The 20,039-nt window shown below is 36.3% G+C and overlaps 10 protein-coding genes and 1 non-coding gene across 11 annotated transcripts; 7 read left to right on the top strand and 4 right to left on the bottom strand.

Annotated features, from left to right (window-relative positions):
* Positions 1–120: 120 nt before the first annotated feature.
* On the bottom strand, positions 121–1,470 carry SLF1 (Slf1p; the record flags this gene model as incomplete). Its single annotated transcript, XM_056221714.1, has 1 exon — positions 121–1,470. The coding sequence occupies one exon, from the start codon at positions 1,468–1,470 to the stop codon at positions 121–123; it is 1,350 nt and encodes a 449-aa protein (XP_056081477.1).
* A 427-nt stretch (positions 1,471–1,897) lies between these two features.
* On the top strand, positions 1,898–3,349 carry SMKI04G7050 (uncharacterized protein; the record flags this gene model as incomplete). Its single annotated transcript, XM_056221713.1, has 1 exon — positions 1,898–3,349. One exon carries the CDS (start codon positions 1,898–1,900, stop codon positions 3,347–3,349), a length of 1,452 nt encoding a protein of 483 aa, XP_056081476.1.
* A 109-nt stretch (positions 3,350–3,458) lies between these two features.
* On the bottom strand, positions 3,459–3,890 carry GRX2 (dithiol glutaredoxin GRX2; the record flags this gene model as incomplete). Its single annotated transcript, XM_056221712.1, has 1 exon — positions 3,459–3,890. One exon carries the CDS (start codon positions 3,888–3,890, stop codon positions 3,459–3,461), a length of 432 nt encoding a protein of 143 aa, XP_056081475.1.
* A 234-nt stretch (positions 3,891–4,124) lies between these two features.
* Positions 4,125–4,400, top strand: EMI1 (Emi1p; the record flags this gene model as incomplete). The annotated part of the gene is made up of 1 exon (XM_056221711.1): positions 4,125–4,400. The coding sequence occupies one exon, from the start codon at positions 4,125–4,127 to the stop codon at positions 4,398–4,400; it is 276 nt and encodes a 91-aa protein (XP_056081474.1).
* A 79-nt stretch (positions 4,401–4,479) lies between these two features.
* Positions 4,480–4,881, bottom strand: SDH7 (Sdh7p; the record flags this gene model as incomplete). Its single annotated transcript, XM_056221710.1, has 1 exon — positions 4,480–4,881. The coding sequence occupies one exon, from the start codon at positions 4,879–4,881 to the stop codon at positions 4,480–4,482; it is 402 nt and encodes a 133-aa protein (XP_056081473.1).
* Positions 4,882–5,176: 295 nt separating this feature from the next.
* On the bottom strand, positions 5,177–5,482 carry SMT3 (SUMO family protein SMT3; the record flags this gene model as incomplete). Its single annotated transcript, XM_056221708.1, has 1 exon — positions 5,177–5,482. One exon carries the CDS (start codon positions 5,480–5,482, stop codon positions 5,177–5,179), a length of 306 nt encoding a protein of 101 aa, XP_056081472.1.
* Positions 5,483–6,451: 969 nt separating this feature from the next.
* GNP1 (glutamine permease GNP1) lies at positions 6,452–8,443 on the top strand (the record flags this gene model as incomplete). Its single annotated transcript, XM_056221707.1, has 1 exon — positions 6,452–8,443. One exon carries the CDS (start codon positions 6,452–6,454, stop codon positions 8,441–8,443), a length of 1,992 nt encoding a protein of 663 aa, XP_056081471.1.
* A 658-nt stretch (positions 8,444–9,101) lies between these two features.
* GIN4 (protein kinase GIN4) lies at positions 9,102–12,512 on the top strand (the record flags this gene model as incomplete). The annotated part of the gene is made up of 1 exon (XM_056221706.1): positions 9,102–12,512. One exon carries the CDS (start codon positions 9,102–9,104, stop codon positions 12,510–12,512), a length of 3,411 nt encoding a protein of 1,136 aa, XP_056081470.1.
* A 1,888-nt stretch (positions 12,513–14,400) lies between these two features.
* Smki_4.trna28L lies at positions 14,401–14,516 on the top strand. The gene is made up of 2 exons: positions 14,401–14,438; positions 14,473–14,516. It is a non-coding gene; the product is annotated as a tRNA-Leu (tRNA).
* A 153-nt stretch (positions 14,517–14,669) lies between these two features.
* On the top strand, positions 14,670–16,499 carry GMC1 (putative oxidoreductase; the record flags this gene model as incomplete). Its single annotated transcript, XM_056221705.1, has 1 exon — positions 14,670–16,499. The coding sequence occupies one exon, from the start codon at positions 14,670–14,672 to the stop codon at positions 16,497–16,499; it is 1,830 nt and encodes a 609-aa protein (XP_056081469.1).
* A 543-nt stretch (positions 16,500–17,042) lies between these two features.
* Positions 17,043–19,547, top strand: PSP1 (Psp1p; the record flags this gene model as incomplete). The annotated part of the gene is made up of 1 exon (XM_056221704.1): positions 17,043–19,547. The coding sequence occupies one exon, from the start codon at positions 17,043–17,045 to the stop codon at positions 19,545–19,547; it is 2,505 nt and encodes an 834-aa protein (XP_056081468.1).
* Between the last annotated feature and the right edge of the window lie 492 nt (positions 19,548–20,039).

Here is a 20,039-nt window from a genome sequence, read left to right as displayed (position 1 = left end):
AGCACGAATTGAAATGAAATGTAATGTTATTTAGTATTTTTAAACTGAAACCATATTGCGTATATACATGTCAACTATACACAGAGTGAAAAAAGAAAACAACAACTCCAATGTCAGCAATTAATCATCCATTTGCAAGTTTTGTTGAAACTCTCTGCTCATTTTACCTTGATCAAAAGTCTGGTTATTTTTCCCATCCACATGACCAGAGTAAAAGTTTGGGTAGCTTATATAATGATAGTCATCCAAATCACCTGGTTCCAAAAATTTTTCAATTTTATATTTGTAAGTTTTGTCATTGTCATCAAAACTATTCTCTGTAATGTAATCAGACCAATTTTTGCGCCTGATGAAATAGTTTTCTAGTGGATCAAATTCATCCACTGTTTTCTTTTGGGAACCATCTATACTTCCTAAGGCAATTTCTAAACCATTTGTTTCTTTATTGTGCAAAACCTCTTTCACAGATGCAAGAATTAAATTTGGGTCACCTCCTAGAGACAAATTTACCATACGGTAGAATTTCCCTATCAAACTCATGGGAACAAATCCATCGTTAGTTTTGTTGAATTTAGATCTTAAAAAATCATCAGTTTTCAAGTTCTCTTCGCTAAAATAAAATTCAATTTGGTTTTTGATGCTTTCGATTGATTTAAAAATAGGTTCCATCGAATAATAATATGGTGTTTGCAATTGTTGCTGGTAGTTGTAGTTATTATAATATTGTTGTGGGCGCAAATATACTTGTTGGTTATACCCAGGTCTTGTATTATTGTTCAACCAGTGACTGGAATTCGAAATATACTCAGATTTAGATGGACGACTACTTGAAAAGTAACCATCATAATGAGTTATCTTGTTGTACCTGGAACTGTGGTTTTCGTTATTGTATCTTGTTCTACTATATTTGTTTTGGAAATTTTTTAATTGTTTACCGTTAGGCGAGCTTTCACCATTTGCTATTTTCTTGTTATTTACATCAGTAGTAGTGCCTGAGCTCAAGTATGTGTTTGCTTTAGCATTAGTGTCGAAATACTTAGGTTTAGCATTACAAATGGTATGTATTTCATAGGGAGCACTGCTTTCACCGTTGAAAACCTTCTCACTTATATTGCTATTGTTGCTGCCACGCTTTTTCGTCTTTCTATTACTTTTAACGTTTCTATGATCGTTTCCTGATTTTGAATTTGTGTCCTTAGATCCTGAAATGGTAACAGATGGTGTAATTGGAGTCCATTTTGTATTGCTCATCACTTTGATTGAGCCTGAACCCATTTTATTCGGCTTTGAAGCCTTTGATATATCTTTTAGCTCTTCGATGGGTCGCACTACACTACTATTTGGTAAGGGCGATTTCCATGGCGATGTAGTTGGTATTGGAGCTAACTTAAAGCTTGAAGTTTGCTTCTTTTTATTATCGGCCACTAAAAGTAAATTTTTAGAGTTGTCATTAGAACTTTGTGATGTCATCTCTAGCGCCTGAACTAATGTTCTTTTATCTTAACTATATATAGACTTTCTTGCTTGTATAACGCCACCCTAAATTATCTCTTTACTGTACGTTCCTTCTCAACAACCTTTCTATAGGTAAAGATATGTTAGATCCCGCAAACACTATCTTAAAATAATCGTTATAAACAAACAGATACTAACAGAGATCCGCGAACTTCTATTACTGTTTCTGTTGCGTCTGTCTGTAATTCTTGCTTTCTAAGTACTCTTTTACCTATTTTTCATTAGCACAAAGTAAGAAGAGATCATTTTTCCTGGCGGTGAAAAATTTTGATTCGATAGATCCCTACTACGCTGGTAAAAATGTTATGAAAACTAGTGGATACGAGATTAGTAGTAATTTACCTAGCATATCGTTATTCTTACAAAGATTTTTAGCCATCGCATGAATAGCTGCCCGAAGTATATGAAAGCATACGAAGCGGTAGTAAAAATGGTTACACATAGATTCAATTCCAAAGCAGTTCGTAATTATCATCAACCCCAAGGTTTGAACAGAACTTTGATAACTCGCAATGTAGCCAGAGTTAGGGGTATGGTTCCTTCAACGAGAGCAGGCGTAGGATCATATAAGAGTTCAAGTAGCAAGTTAATGAATAAACTAGGTAGACGAAAAACATGGATGAATGAATTTCCACATTTTTATTCTTTGCATAAGATCGCATATTCCTCTAACGATAAGTTAAATGAGGAAATCCGAGAATATTTGAAAATATTGGAAGCAGATTATCATTCCATCCATGAAAAAAGTACAGAATTACTGGATAAGAAGCTAAAAGTTGTCGACGACGAATGGGTTCAGAAAATCGGGCGTATTCCTGAAGCATCAAAGGATGACGAAGAGAAAAACCTAAGGAAGCAGTATTTGGCAAATGTAAATGACGTGAAAAACGAACATATACCTATGATGAATTGCCAACCTGGTAGTTCCCAGTTCACATATCTTTGTAACACAATTAAGCTATTATCATCTAACAAGACAATTTGTTTTGCTATTGATGTAGAAGCTTTTGAATTTGATACAGACATTGTTACGGAGATTGGTATTTCCATATATGACCCGAGAGAGAACATACATTCTTTGACGCCGATTATCAGGAGCTATCACCTAATTGTTGCTGAGGCGTTACCATTAAGAAACAAGAAATTTGTATGCGACTTTAAAGATTGCTTTTTACTTGGAGAGAGTCTCGTGCTACCATTGGAGCAGTGTGTGGAATTCATTCAATCGTTGATTAATTTTTATATGAAATGTGAGACAGAGCAAGATTTAACCTGGGAAAGAGCGTTTGTCGGCCATAGTATAGCAGGGGATATTAGGTGGCTAAAGAAAATTGGAGTTCATATACCTGAGCTGGATAACGAACTTACCAAAGCGGCAGACCCAGTAGAGAGCAAAGGGGATGAAAGGCACGCCAAGATGCTTGACACAGGGAAAATCTATAGCATATGTTATGGTAAGAAGGGTAGCAGTTTAGGTAAACTACTAAGACTATTTCACATGCCACACGCATTTTTGCATAACGCAGGTAACGATGCATATTATACGTTGCTCTTGATACTAAAGTTAGGAGACTATAACTTCAGAAGGCAAATTGGTGCTGATGATTTGGAGACAATGGGACATAGAATAAGAGAATGGTTCAAACGTGAAAAGGATGAACCCAAAGTTGTGCCAATGTCGTACGTTCTTAGCGTGATGAACGCGAACAATAGCAATTCTAAAGTTATCGATAAGGGAAGAAAGAAAACTAAGGATCTTGTTCCACAGACTGAATTTAGTGGATCGCAGTGGTTTCAAAACGCCCGTGCAGCATTCAAAAGTACGCTTGTGTGAAATCTAGCGAGAAGTTTGGTAGGTGTATTCAATTCTGGTATATAGAAAAGATACATGTACGTATGTATATATTGAAGTAGATATTATGAAGAGTATTGGCGTAAGTGATCTATTGAAAGAGCGGTTTCAATATTTCTGCTAATTTGCCATTTTTCTTCAAAGTTTCTAAATCACTGTTACCACCAATGTGCTTGCCATTAATGTATACGTTGGGGACAGTTTTTTGACCAGAGATTTCTTCCAAGGCGTCTTGGATTTCTGACCCATTGCTCATTTCATCCAATTCTAAAACAAGAGCCTTAGATTTAGGAACGTTCAATTCTTGAAATAGAGTGGACAAGGTGGCTTTACAGTAAGGGCAGTATGTTTTCGCAGCAACGAAGACGTCTTTTTGAGCAATCAGATCCTTTACGTGGGAAACTGTTTCTTGTGATACCATTTTGGGAGAAGATAAGAACCTTTTAGCAATAATTTTTGTGGCAAACAACGTGATAATGAAAATAACAATTAAATTTGAGTCAAAGGAAAAATTAGTCTCCATGAATCAATTAGGAATTGGAGTTCGGATTGTCGGCATTATAAGAGAGCAACTTTCCTTGGCATCCAAGGTCTTTTTATACAAAAATTCATTAAGAAAGCGTGGCGGGCCCCTTTGCGAAGGGGGCCGAAATATCGGATCTTAGTAATAATACTGATATTGGATGTGGTATTGGTATCAATCAAGAATAAGGCTCAGTTACAGCGAGGGTGAGAGTTGCATAGACATCAAAGAAAAATGAGTGCAAAATATCCAACCAATATGAGTTGCCGAGAGGCCTTTGATCAGTTGACGAGTTGTTATTCGATCGGAGGTCAATTCAGAAACTATTATAGATATGGAGATTTTACATCATGTGATAAGCAGGTATCAAAATTCAAGTTTTGCATGGTCCATGGAAATGACCCTGTCAAAGTACAGGAATGGTATAAAGAACAGGTTTCCAATAACAAAGCATTGGAAAACAGCACTGGTATCATATGGCAGGAGAAAGATATTACTGCGAAGAAGTAAAATTTTCGTCCTTATTATTTTAGAATGTGTACTATATAGTATATAATATTTTATTTACAAGCATAATGCAGGACAAGAACTAGTCCTTATTGTTCCGTTTCATGTCCTTTCTTGACTCTATTTCATTATCTTGATGAACTTTCTGCGTTTCAGTCATCAATTCATAAAGTTGGACGGTTTGCTCAGGAGATAATTTCTCAAGAGTTTCCGAGGATAAAGTTGCATCTTTCCATTCACCGTTAGAAATCATGTGAAGGTAATCCTGCCACGACGCTAAAAATCCGACTATATGCAGTGGATTATCGATATCTTTGTGCAACTTGAACTCGTTCCGCACATATTGGTCACCCATTTCTCTCTGAGGGGCAGGAAGCAGTTTATGTTGCCTTAATATTCTTCTGTAGAGAATTAAAGGTGGCAATAGAAGCCTGCTGTTATGAGTTGCGAATCTAACGGAACGATATATGAGCATGTTGTTCATGGTGAATGCGGACTGGAGGCTCTTGTGATGGGTTGCAATAGGATACTTTCTTTCAAACTAGATTATTTAACGGATATAGTTTTTTTTCTTTAACTAAGGACAAAAGCCAGCGTACTGTTTCACCAAATAGCGAAAGAAATCCTGCTCCACACCAGCTAGAGGAAGAATATGGACAGAGGCGTTCATTTCAAACTTATATTAATATTTTTATTACTTAATATGAGTTATTTAGTTTTCGTTACTATGGTATTTATCTTTTTTCAATGGGCTTCGCTTTTCTAGAGTAATGACAGCCCTAATAGGTTGCACCACCGATCTGTTCTCTGTGGGCTTCAATAATATCGTTATCCTCCATGTCCAGATCTTCAGGGGTCTGGTCAGCTTGAATTCTAATACCGTCATACAGGAATCTCAAAGAGTCCATTTCTTTACCTTGCCTTTTAGCAAACGCCTCCATCAGCCTTCTCAAAGGTGTAGTCTTCTTGATCTTGAAGAAGATCTCTGAAGACCCATCAGATACCTTTAAATTGATGTGAGTCTCTGGCTTGACCTCTGGCTTAACTTCTAGCTTGGCTTCTTGATTGACTTCAGTGTCCGACATCGTACCTTGTTATTATTTTTCGTATTAAGCTGATCTGAGTCCCTGTGTTCTATACAATATAACTGGCAACAATAAAAGATAGTCAGGAGAAGATGATAAGAAAAAAAATGTGCGAATAGTGATTATTCGCTTATTCGTTAGTTTAATTGTTAGCGTTGTGCTTTTCTCTATTTCCTAAACACCTTCCAACGGCGCGTGATGATTAAGCTGGGTAATGATAGCACGTGACTATCACGTGCCCCCTGATGATGGGCGGCAAAAACGTGATATGAACGTGCTAAAGACAGACTTGCTTATTCTTGTTCTTCTTTTCTTCTCTATTACCGGATGACTCACTCCTTGAATATTACGTAATTGTTTAACGTGGCGTTTCTTTTTTTCAAATGCGCATGACTACCCCACTATGACGATGTCGCCGCCGGTCGGCATAGCCGTATTGTGTGATATATATTAAGTACCCTTAGAAACGGCACCATATAGCCACAAAACCCTTTCAGAAGGTTCACACCGCACAATAGGCGGCGTCAAAGCCAGTAAAAAATGAAAAGAACCGGCACTGGGACCACGAAAACATGAAATTAAGAACGCCGCATCAAATGAGCAGCGAAATTGGAAGGCACGGCAGCTATTAAAGATAAAGGCGACTTTAAGGCGGCACACCTATGAGCGGACAATGAAATGGAAACTTTCAAGAAAAATTTTTTGAAGCAAGTTTTAGTGTTCGTATGTCAGTTTGGCTCGGGTTGTGCAGTAGCGTTTCTTTTTGAGTCCCTTCTTCCTCCACCTATTTAACGTAAGAAAGAATGGGATTTCCTATATATAACCGATTTTTCTCACATTATTGTCGATTTAAATATGATTTTTTCTTGCTTTCTTCAAAGTCGAGAGTTAAGTGTTTTATGTTTTTTGTGTCAGGAAAATCACCATCGATTTCTAAGGAAGCTTATATAATATTAAATATTGCACATCATGACGCTTGGTAATAGACACCATGGGCGGAACAATGAGGGAAGCTCTAACATGAATATGAATGGTGACGATCTTGACAATGTTTCCCATTATGAAATGAAGGAAATACAACCAAAGGAAAAGGAAATTGGCTCTATAGAGCCGGAAAATGAGATAGAATATTTTGAAGAAACAGTGGAAAAAAACATTGAAAGTATGGAATACCAAGGTGAAAATCACGCATCCTATTTACGGAGGTTCATTGACTCGTTTAAAAGAGCAGAAGGTTCGCATGCAAATTCTTCTGACTCGAGTAACTCCAATACGACTACTCCTATATTCACAAATGATTCCAGCTCCCAATTGGACAATGAATTAAATCGAAAGAGCTCATACATCACTGTTGATGGAATTAAACAGGCACCACAAGAACAAGAACAGAAACAAGAAAATTTGAAAAAGAGTATAAAACCCCGTCATACAGTCATGATGTCCCTAGGGACCGGTATTGGTACTGGTTTGCTGGTGGGTAATTCCAAAGTTTTAAACAATGCAGGTCCGGGTGGTTTAATCATTGGTTATGCTATTATGGGTAGTTGTGTTTACTGTATTATTCAGGCTTGTGGTGAATTAGCGGTTATATACAGTGATTTGATTGGTGGGTTTAATACATATCCCTTGTTTTTGGTTGATCCTGCACTCGGATTTTCTGTTGCTTGGCTTTTTTGCTTACAGTGGCTATGTGTTTGTCCCCTGGAATTGGTCACTGCATCCATGACTATCAAGTATTGGACGGTGAAAGTCGACCCAGATGTTTTTGTTGTTATCTTTTATGTATTAATCATTGTCATCAATGTTTTCGGAGCTAAGGGTTATGCAGAGGCAGATTTCTTTTTCAATTGCTGTAAAATTCTAATGATAATTGGATTCTTCATTCTCGCAATTATTATTGATTGTGGGGGTGCAGGTACCGATGGTTACATAGGTAGTAAATATTGGCGTGATCCTGGCGCCTTCCGTGGTGATACACCTATTCAGAGGTTCAAAGGTATTGTTGCCACATTTGTTACAGCAGCATTTGCCTTTGGTATGAGTGAACAGCTGGCTATGACTGCTAGCGAACAATCCAATCCAAGAAAGGCTATTCCATCGGCGGCGAAGAAAATGATCTATAGAATTTTGTTTGTGTTCCTGGCATCTTTAACATTAGTTGGCTTCCTTGTACCTTACACATCTGATCAATTGCTGGGGGCCGCAGGTTCAGCCACTAAAGCATCGCCCTACGTCATTGCTGTCTCCTCTCATGGTGTTCGTGTGGTTCCTCATTTCATAAACGCCGTCATCCTGCTGTCTGTTCTTTCCGTCGCTAACAGTGCCTTCTATACCAGTTCTCGTATTCTGATGTCATTAGCAAAACAAGGTAATGCACCTAAATGTTTCGATTACATAGATAGGGAAGGTAGACCTGCTGTTGCTATGCTTGTCAGTGCATTATTTGGTGTCATTGCATTCTGTGCCTCATCTAAAAAGGAAGAGGACGTTTTCACCTGGCTGCTAGCAATCTCTGGATTGTCTCAACTATTCACGTGGATTACCATTTGTTTGTCTCATATTAGGTTTAGAAGAGCTATGAAGGTACAAGGAAGGTCTTTAGGAGAAGTTGGTTATAAATCTCAAGTTGGTGTCTGGGGGTCTGCTTATGCTGTCCTTATGATGATGTTAGCTTTAATTGCCCAATTTTGGGTTGCCATTGCCCCAATTGGTGGAGGAGGTAAATTAAGTGCTCAATCGTTTTTTGAGAATTATTTGGCTATGCCAATCTTGATTGCTTTGTACATCTTTTTCAAAGTTTGGAAAAATGATTGGAGTTTATTCATTCCCGCTAATAAAGTAGACTTAGTTTCTCACAGAAACATCTTTGATGAAGAATTATTAAAACAAGAAGATGAGGAATATAAAGAGAGATTAAGAAACGGACCTTATTGGAAAAGAATTGTTGATTTCTGGTGTTGAAGCAGAAATCACGATTCAAAAATAAAATTTGAAGAAACAATTCAATTAGCATATTATCTCAAATCCTATTCTTTCTGCATGTTTCTCCTGTTTGATTTCTTTTCTTTTATCTTCCGTCCCCCTCATTCATGTATTACTTATTTCATTATACTATTTAACTCTTTAAATATTCTATGTACTTTGTGCAAACATCATTGTTATCACATAAACACATCCCCACTATTACTGACTCAGATTTTAATTCACTAGGAGTACTGCGTTATGTAAGATAAAGAAATTATTTGTTTTCGTCGAGTTTCGTCTGACAAGAATTCCCATGTTATTAATTTCCATTTTTCATCGAAAGAAACGCGTCAAATACGTTCGTCACTACGCGCAATCTGCGTTATTTCCTTTTTTGGCAATACCATCGCGAAATATCAACGGCCTCACCATAGATTCTTCTCAATGTTAGATTAAAAGCAAGTGAAAGAAAGTGCACACGTTTTTTTATTTCTTCTTGGTTTTCTTTTCTATTTTGTTTTGCTTTCCCTCCTATCGTTAATCTCTCGACTGTAATTACTATTAGTATTCCCTAAGGCTTCAGCGGACTCGTGGAGAATAGTTACTACTTTAATCAATAAAGGAATCGCAGCACAGTACTATACATAACATCCAAATGGCAGTCAATGGTAACAGTGTTCCGGCCATAAAGGATAACACCATTGGTCCTTGGAAACTAGGTGAAACCTTGGGCCTAGGTAGCACTGGCAAAGTTCAGCTAGCTCGTAATAAATCTACAGGACAAGAGGCCGCAGTAAAAGTGATATCAAAGACAGTATTTAATACAGGAAATGTCAGTGGTACTTCTATTGTCGGCTCTACCACACCAGATGCTCTACCTTATGGTATAGAACGTGAGATAATTATTATGAAGTTGTTAAACCACCCAAATGTGTTACGTCTATATGACGTCTGGGAAACGAATGCAGATTTATACCTTGTATTAGAATACGCAGAGAAAGGCGAATTATTCAACTTATTAGTCGAAAGAGGACCACTACCAGAAAATGAGGCCATCAGATTTTTCAGGCAAATTATTATTGGTGTTTCATACTGCCATGCTTTAGGTATTGTTCATCGTGATCTGAAGCCCGAAAATCTATTATTAGATCATAAATATAACATCAAGATTGCAGATTTTGGTATGGCTGCATTAGAGACCGAGGGAAAACTACTGGAGACATCCTGTGGGTCCCCACACTATGCTGCACCAGAAATTGTGTCTGGTATACCGTATCAAGGTTTTGCGAGTGATGTGTGGTCATGTGGTGTCATCTTATTTGCTCTTCTTACTGGCCGGTTACCTTTTGATGAGGAAGACGGAAATATAAGAACATTATTGCTCAAAGTTCAAAAAGGTGAGTTTGAACTACCTTCTGATGATGAAATCTCACGTGAAGCTCAGGACTTGATCAGTAGAATTTTAACTGTTGATCCTGAAAGAAGAATCAAGACTAGAGACATACTCAAACATCCATTATTACAAAAATATCCAAGTATAAAAGATTCCAAGAGTATTAGAGGTTTGCCAAGAGAAGACACCTATCTCACACCACTATCAGAAAGCAATTCTTCAATTGACGCTACTATTTTACAAAATTTGGTAATACTATGGCACGGAAGAGATCCTGATGGAATTAAGGAAAAATTAAGAGAAACTGGTGCCAATGCGGAAAAGACATTATATGCATTATTGTATAGGTTCAAATGCGATACTCAAAAGGAACTTGTTAAGCAACAGCAAATTAAGAAAAGGCAATCAATTAGTAGTTTATCCATTTCTCCTTCTAAAAAACTATCAACAACTCCACAACGCAGAAAAAATAGGGAATCTATGATTAGTGTATCATCGTCTCGTAAAAAGCCAATATCTTTTAACAAATTCACTGCTTCCAGTGCTTCATCCAGTAATTTGACTACGCCTGGATCTTCTAAACGGCTTTCAAAGAATTTTTCTTCAAAGAAGAAACTATCTACAATTGTTAATCAATCCTCTCCAACACCAGCATCACGTAATAAAAGAGCTTCAGTTATAAATATTGAAAAAAATCAAAAAAGAGCTTCTGTCTTTTCTACTGCCAAGAAAAACAAAAGAACTTCTAAATCCATCAAGAGAATGTCATTGATACCTAGCATGAAACGAGAATCTGTAACAACCAAGTTAATGTCAACATATGCAAAGTTGGCAGAAGATGACGACTGGGAATATATTGAAAAAGAAACAAAAAGAACAAGCTCGAACTTTGCAACTTTAATTGATGAAATTTTTGAATATGAGAAATATGAACAAATAAGAAAAGAGAAGGAAGAACTAGAACGTAAAGTTAGAGAAGCCAAAGCACGTGAAGAGTTGGAACGTAGAAGACGTAGGCAAGAGGAAAAAGAGCGTACAAGAAAATTACTAGAGAAAGAAGAACTGAAAATGAAACAGGAAGAACTCAAGAAGCAGATTGAAATGGATATAAGCGATTTGGAGCAAGAACTGTCTAGGCACAAAGAAGAGAAACCAGATGGTAATATTAGATCGATTTCTGCTCCGATGGAAAACGAAGAGAAAAACATCGATCATTTGGGGACTGATATCGATAATATCCTTCGTCGCCGTAATTTTTCTTTACAAACTAGACCAGTATCAAGACTTGATCCTGGAATAGTGTTCTCAAACCCTATTGAGACAGTGTATCCAGTAGAACCGAAGAGGAGTGAAAATGAAAGACTCACAACAGAGAAAAAAATTCTAGAAACTATTAGAAGATCAAAATTTCTGGGTTCTTCATTTAATATTGAGAAAGAATTGAAACTGTCTAAAATGGAATATCCAAGTGTTCTGGCGCCCGAAAAATTGTCAGGGGAGAGAGTAGTATCAGACCTTAACGGCAAATATGAATCTTTGATTCTTCCGAAGGATGCTAAAGGTGTATCTCAGTTAAAGGACGATATTACCTCAACTACAACAGAACATCTGTCAGATGGAAAATTAAGGAAAATTTCTGAGGTAAGAGTACCACAGTTTACCAGAAAATCGAGGCATTTTAGTGAGTCAAACAAAAGGTTATCTCTCTTATCGATGTACTCTACCAAGGAGTCATTTACCAACTTGGTCGATATTCTAAAAAACAGCAACCTCGATGTTAATAACCAACAAAGTCAAAGAATTCCAACACCAAGAAGTGCAGATGACTCAGAATTTCTTTTTGAAACTGTCAATGAAGAAGCCGAATATACTGGGAATAGTTCAAACGATGAGAGATTGTATGATGTGGGTGACTCCACCATTAAGGATAAAACTGCATTAAAGCTAAACTTTGCAGACCGTTTTAATGAATCCACCGAATATAAGGAAACTGATAACTTGCATCTTCCAAGCCTTCCTCCACTAAGTGGTGACGATGAAATGCGAAAACAGAACAGCGAGGAAGATTCCCTGGTACAACCAAAAGTCAAGTCAATGATACCACAGTCGGACTCTTCTTCACATACTGAAAAAGTGGAAGAGAAAGAGGGCGAAAGCCAAGAAGTACAAGAAGAAAGCGAGAAAGAAGCAAAAGATATAGAACCACCATTGAATAAATCTGTACAAAAACTTAGGGAAAAGAACCCTGGTCCACAAGAAAAAGACCACCAAAGGGACCATTTAAAAGAGCATAAGCAGGATAGAAATACTACTGGAAATAGCTCCTTTTTCAGAAAATTTTCAAAATCTTCTGCTTCGGACAAATTAGTAGAATTATATGCCAAGGTTTCGGCAAGACAGTTATTTAATGGTTTAGAGAAACTGTTGCGTGGTTGGACTCAATTTGGTTTGAAAAATATTAAATCACATCCGAACAACTTAACCTTAACTGGTAAACTATCGAGTGAAAATATATTCTCTTTGCGTTCAACGCTGTTTGAGATCAACATTTATCCAAAAGGTAGGATGAGTGTTGTGCAATTCAAGAAAATTTCTGGTTCATTCAAAGCTGTTAAAAAGCTCGTTAATGAGGTTGAAAACGTCTTGAATAAGGAAGGTGTTTTACAAAAATAGTGTTGATGTATTATTATCATATCTTTTCTCATTGGTTTTATTTTCTTTCTATTATATTATTTTGCTTATATTATTGTTGCTTTTTTTCCCTCCGTGTTGATCTTTGAATGACAGCCTAATGGAGGTACTGGACTCTATGTACTATTATATTTACCTTAAAGTATCAACGTTTGTATACCCGTCTTATTTCTCTGGGAACTGGATATAAGATAATGATTGTTTTCTGCCATTCGTTCCACCGGTGCTTTGGCCCATGGTGGTTTTTTAGATAATTATTGGGATTCCATTGTTCATAAAGGTAATCTTACTCAGTATACAGAATGTTGGAATAAGTGATTACTACTATACATTTATTTATATAAATTGGTGTAGTTGATGACGAAAATTCTTTAACGTGATACTAATAATGTTGGGTAAATGAATACAAGCATTCTTATGGTGATACCAATTAAATTGGAGTAGGCAAATTCTAATGATAGAATATCCTGCATTAGTAAGATAAAGATCTAATAATTGTCTAGAATTTAGTATATAAGTGTGAGAGATTGGCGAATTTTGAGATGATTGTTGGGATTCCATTGTTGATAAAGGCAATAATATTAGGTATGTAGATATACTAGAAGTTCTCCTCGAGGATATAGGAATCCAATAAATGGAACTCGTAATTCTACATAATTCTGTATATGCTTTTATTGTCATTTTATATTTGTCAGTCATTATCCTATTACATTATCAATCCTTGCATTTCAGCTTCCACTTATTTCGATGACCGCTTCTCATAACTTATGTCATCTTATAACACCGTATATGATAATGTACTAGTAGTATGACTACTAGTTGATAGACGATAGTTGATTTTCATTCCAACAAAGTGAGATAATGGTGAAGTTTGATGTAATTGTTGGGATTCCATTTTTTATAAGGCAACAATATTAGGTATGTAGATATACTAGAAGTTCTCCTCGGGGATTTAGGAATCCATAAAAGGGAATCTGCAATTCTACACAATTCTATAAACATTATTATCATAGTTTTATATGTTGTTATTCATTGATCCTATTACATTATCAATCCTTGCGTTTCAGCTTCCACTAATTTAGATGACTATTTCTCACCATTTGCGTCATCTTCTAACACCGTATATGATAATATACTAGTAACGTAAATACTAGTTAATAGATGATAGTTGATTTATATTACAACAATAAGAAGATGAGTTATCACCAAATTCTTATTATCAACACTCTGATTTATTTCTGAACCTTTGGGTTTAATATGACCAATTGGCGTGCGTTTTATGTACCTCTCTTGTATGGAGCAAGAAGGAACGACTTTTCTTAATTATTACAACTTACTAAACAACTAATTATTAACACTAATTATCAACAATATATGATGTTTATTATTACTGCCTTCAATAGAGTGTCTAAGTAAGTTTCAGGTGTGGTAAGCGATTACGCTTTTTGTTGATAATTAGTAGTTTAGTAAGTTGTAATAATTAAGAATAGTCGTTCCTTCTTAATCTATATAAGAGAGGTATATAAAACACACGCTGATTGGTTATATTAAACCAAAAGGTTCAGACATAAATCAGAGTGTTAATGATAAGAATTTGGTGATAACTCATCTTCTTATATAATAAGTTCTGATCAATTAATAGATCTTTATCTCATTACTGCAGTAAATTCTATTATTAGAATTTTTCTACTTCAATTTATACGAAGACGTATAGTTGCAATAACTTAATCCAATTTATACGAATAGGTGTATAGTAGTAATCACTTATTCCAACACTTTTAAGTAATTGCTAATGCTTCATCTATCAATATTGTCGTTACTGCTAACTTGTCCTATACTATTTCGGCAATGAATATTTTAACAAATAAGTGGTTGTTTGGCCGAGCGGTCTAAGGCGCCTGATTCAAGAAAAACATCTTGACCGCAGTTAACTGTGGGAATACTCAGGTATCGTAAGATGCAAGAGTTCGAATCTCTTAGCAACCATTGTTTTTACTCTCTTTTTCGGGGATTGTCGAAAAGATTTACTTTCATCATAATAGTCCATATTAATGCCAAAGCTAATAAAGTGGAATATCTTGGGCGGTTAAACTAAATCGTCGAATAATATAGCAAAAAAATCGAAAAAACACCGTTGAAATGAAGTGCATATTCCTTAAGGTGGTTCAAGCATTTATGCTAATGCTGATACTATTTGAATTTATAGAGGCCACTGAAGAAGGCACATTGTATGTCATGGAGTTTAATGTAATGAGTGAATACACGCCTGATAAGAGAAGGTACATTTCTATAAATGGCTACAATGAAACTTATGGTCCAGAAATTCGAGTTAAATCTGGTGATACTCTTAATTTAAAATTGAATAACTGGATATGTTCGGAAGAAGAAGCCGCTAAAGATGATGCCATTTGGAAAGATTACTGTTCTACAGCTTTACATTTTCATGGGGTGGTACCGTTAGCAAACGAATTTGATGGAATTCCTAATTTAACACAGCCTACCATTGGTTACGGAGAAAGTTATTGGTACAATTTCACCATTGATAAATCAACCTGTGGTACTTTTTGGTACCATGCGCATTCATCAGTGCAATACGGAGATGGGTTGAGAGGCATTTTGGTAATCGAATGCAAAGATTATGATGATCACGTGAAGAAGACAGTTGATTCTGTCACGGATGTCGATGAATTAGTGAGCGGTGTTGTCACGATGAAAAGAAAATCAAATGTCAAGGGACTCGCTCAACACGAAGTGCAAGAAGAAATTATAACTTTGAGTGATTGGTATACGGACTGGAATTTTGAAATTTTGAAAGATAGAGTTTTGTCACTTACCGGGGGAACTGACCCCAAATTGGATGGGTCATTAATCAATGGAAAATATTCTGACAATGAAACTATCAAATTAAGATCTGACACTAACTACCTACTATTAAGAGTGATAAACTCAGGTATGTCCGGTACCCAAGTTTTTCACCTCGATGGATTCCAATTAATTATTCTAGAAACTGACGGTATTTTAATTAGACCTTTTATTGTACAGACGCTAACTTTAGCGGTTGGACAAAGATATACAGTTTTAGTGAAACTAAAGGCAGAGTCGAATGTCATTCGTATGGTCAATGGCTGTAATAAAATGATGGGTTATATAACTAAACAGTGGTGGTTTTACAAAGACAACGCACATTTGCGTCTGTCTCAGAATCCGAGTGATGTTCGCATCAAACTTTTGCCTGGTTACACCAAGACAGAACTATATCGTGACCTAGAACCATTGCAGGAGGAAAGTAAAAAGTTGGGCATCAAGGCTGACCCAGATGCAACGTTCGAATTCAATTATGCTTACTACAAGGATGAGCAGACGAAACTTAAATACGAAACTGGGATGTACAAGGTGAATAACCGGACGTACAGTGAGTACCTAAAAGGGCCAGTTAGTTTACCCGAAGTCAACAAAACATACGACATGATTATCAACGCACTTGATCACATGAGACACCCATGGCATATGCATGGTCATCATTTTCAGGTAGTATCTCTCGGCACCGGAGGTGAAGGTCAGCTTTACAAAGACGTACAAGAGGGCAAGGCATGGGACCTGTACCAGAACGATTTACGCCACTGGGCCCAAACTGGGAAGACACCAATGATAAGGGATAGCATTAACATTGCAGGAAATTCTTACGCGGTTTTGAGAATCAAAACCGAACTACCAGGGAAATGGCTACTACATTGTCATGTAGACTGGCACATGATGAAGGGGCTTGGCATCGTTTTTGAGGTTCCAGCAGCAAGCAAGAATGGTACTGAGCCAGTAACCACTGAACCATTACCGTACTCTACCAAGGAGCCAAATCCTTCTGCCGTCGTTCATTCTGTGGTGGCTCACCAAAATAAATCCAAGGTAATTGCCGTTTACATCATAATCATGGCCGCCATTGATGGCGCCTTCTACTGGTTGCTCATGTAATCATATTGAATACCCTTCCATTACCCCCTTCATTGCTTTTTTACTCTTCCCACAGCCGTTTACAACGCCGCAAAAAAGAAAACCCGCAACGCTGAATGGAAAAATGTATCGGCTAGCTTTCCATTGGGTCCACCATTGCCTCCGAGTGCGAATATGAATATTTCTTCACTGCCGCAAGTTATAGTGGATTGGGTGGGTCATAACAGTTTTTTTTGGAGACAAGTCCTTCCCCTAATCATGTTGGTAACATTACGGATCCGTGTTTCACTTAAAGGAACAAAACAAAAACAAAATAAAGGACAAGGAGAAGGATTTACGGATAATCAACAGCTCTACTTTACATACTTCTTTGCTTCAGCAGTCAAAAATAAAGATAGCATAAGTTCACGTGTTCTTTGGTATATTAAACAACATACATAGAGAAGAATAAAACGTATTAAAAAGTTCAAGATAGTTAGTTATACAGGATATAAGCGACCCCAAGAAGAAGAATCTAGAAGAAGCGGTATTTGATATAGTGCTTAATAATATATCGGTTGAAAAATGGACCTCCCCACTATCAATAGTACGACAAGTATTTCCGATAATGTGGATTTAAAAAACTACTATGAGGACTTACTATTCAAGAATAACAGTGGAAAATCGTTATCAGATTTACCCCGTAAATTAAATGATAACTCTGATAACACAAGAAATGATGTTGTCGATCCGCTTGCTGGCTTGAATAGTTTAAGAAACTCAATAAAAAGTACAGGAAGTGGTATGGAAAACAGAAGGACTTTTGATGATATTGACTTCATGAATAGGTTTCCGTATCCACCACCAGTACCACAGCAACAACAGCAACAACAGCAACAATTTTCGCACCAAAATGGATTCATTCAAGAGCAACCTTCTAATAATTTAACTTCCTTTCAAATGTCATCTTCTAATTCAGAGCCAATGTCTACGCAGTCTGCTTCGATCAATAACAATAATTCGAATTTCACTCAAATGGCCACTTATCAAGCTCAACAACGGTTGTTTCCACAATTCAATCCGAATTTATTTCAAACAAGTGGAAATGAAATAATGGAAAATCGAAGGGGTTTGGACTATATGCCTTTAGTGAATAAAACGAACATAGGCTTTGATTCAATCAATGGTAATAATTTTGCTGCTTCATCCCATAGTGCTGGCAATCCATCCAATATTAGCAGCCAACAGCAATTTCCAACACATTGGCAACAATCATCTCATCCTGAAGCTACTATCAGGAGATCCTCTTATATATCAGATACGCTAATCAATCATCAAATGCCTGGAGTTCAGCAGAAGCAAGCGTCACAACTGCAGCAGCAACAGTCTCAAGGTTTCAATTTTTTCAACAGCAGATTCAACTACGATAACTTGAATTCAAGTCATTTGGCCATGAATGGTGGGACCGATTTTGGAAATGGTGTACAATCTCCGCATTCATATAATAATGACGCTAATAATAGCAATATCAGCAATAGCAGCAATATTAATAGTCAAAATGTGGCTCCAATCCAACAGTTTCGCCGAAACACACAACCAGTGGCAAGCTTCAATCCGAACCCCTCCACCTTTCAACAACAATCAAGGAACGCTAATACAGCCAATATTTTCAACAGTGAACGTATTGAAGATGTTCACCTTGCTGAGCTGCAAAGAAGCAGCTCTGTCCCCTCTTCTACAAATTCACATAACCCTCACAACAAAGACTCCAATGAAGAAAGTGTAGCATTGGACAATGGTTTAGTCTTAATTCAGGGGAAACACTTGACTTCATCCAAGACCTTACATGACTTATATCAGGATTGTGGTAGCGGTTATTTTGCTAGCTCCGCAGTTTTTGAGTTTACAGATAATATTAAGAAAATGATGAAGTTGCACGACTCTAACGAAAGTTATGATGGTAAAAATATGAGTTTAATAGATGAAGAAGGTAACACGTATCAATCCTTATTGAATTTTTTGGGTGTTTTGCGAAGCTGTAACTTGAATTACATTAATGATCCAGATTCGAATAACGGGATTATTTCCAATAATGGAAACAACAAGAATAGAAGAAAGGGGTCTTTTACAACAGATTCCTCATCTAGAAATAACAATAACTCTTTTCTAGCTTATACACCATTAGTATTGGTCGCGTTGAAAAATGGGAAACTAGAATTACTATCCACACCGCAAGCTACCAATTTGTTAATGAAAAGAGGTGACTTGGTTATTATTGATGGTGATCGTGGAAGGGACTTAGTATTGGTTGTTGAACCGTGTGTCGATCTGAATTTGGCGTTATTTATTAATTTTCTGAAAAAGAAAATTCACTTTGATTCTTTGATTACAAGTGAACCGCAGCACTATCCAAATGAAGAATTTATTCAAATGTTGATCGAGTCAAAAAAAGGCCAAAAAAAAAAATTAAACCCCAAATTGTATGATGTTGTTGAGCTAACTGAATTGATCATACCATCTAAGCAAGTTTTAAGGTTTGCTACACCATGGGAAGTAACAACGAATTTACACAATAAATTCGAGGATGAATTAAAGGCTTTACATATTGCTCAAAGTAAATTAAAAGCTTTGAATGATAATTCACGATCCCATAATACAAATGATGGTTCTTCTAATCATTTTTCAGGTACTGCAAATTATTCTAAACCCGAATTGAATATTAAGATTCTAAACGCGGAATTCCAATTTGATAGAAAGAAATTAACATTTTACTATGTTTGCGAGGAGAGAAATGACTTTAGAGATTTGATAAAGGAGTTGTTCAAATATTATAAAACTAGGATTTGGTTGTGTGCCATACCAAATAACTTGTCTATTGATTCTAAGTACTATGACAATCAACAAAAAGAACTGAAATTATATCAAGAAATAGTAAAGAATTACAATACTGAAGATTTGGTTAACGTTAATGAGTTTTCACAAAACAGAACAAATAATAAGATTAACTTTGCACCTCCTCTAAACGAAATTGAACTCGACAACTTTCAGATTGCTGTTTACAAGGAATTAGTCCATGAATTATTCCATTAAATTATCTGTGACCCCTCTCCCATTGTAACTATAAATTTTTAAAAGAAAAGACAAAATATTTGCCATTATTCTGTTATATATTTTTTATCGACTTTTGTTTTCCTTTGTTTTACCGTTTTTGTTCGTTGTTTATTTCTTTTCCCGTCACATCAATTTGGTCCCATTTTTCAGTTATCATGATAATCTTTCCCCTCTAATTTTGACCATACGAAAACTGTACACAAAGAAGGTAAAAGAAGAATGCCTAATTTTTCTTCTCCTCTGATAAAAATAAACTTACGTGACCTTCCCATGTCTGGTTTTCACGGTCATTTGGTCAGGAGAATCTGAAAATCTAGACCAAAAAATCTAAAGAGAAGAATTGTACATATTCGTTGATTTACACTAATAATAATAATAATAATAATAATAATAATAAATTATTGGTTTAAAATGATTAATTTCAAAAGAAGTTATTCTCTCACGTCTGGGATTTATTGCTGGCAACCTTTT

Source organism: Saccharomyces mikatae, assembly GCF_947241705.1.
Source record: "Saccharomyces mikatae IFO 1815 strain IFO1815 genome assembly, chromosome: 4".
Lineage (NCBI taxonomy): Eukaryota > Fungi > Ascomycota > Saccharomycetes > Saccharomycetales > Saccharomycetaceae > Saccharomyces > Saccharomyces mikatae.
The sequence above is the reverse complement of the archived record's forward strand: the minus strand, read 5'-3'. Positions and strand labels throughout refer to the sequence as shown.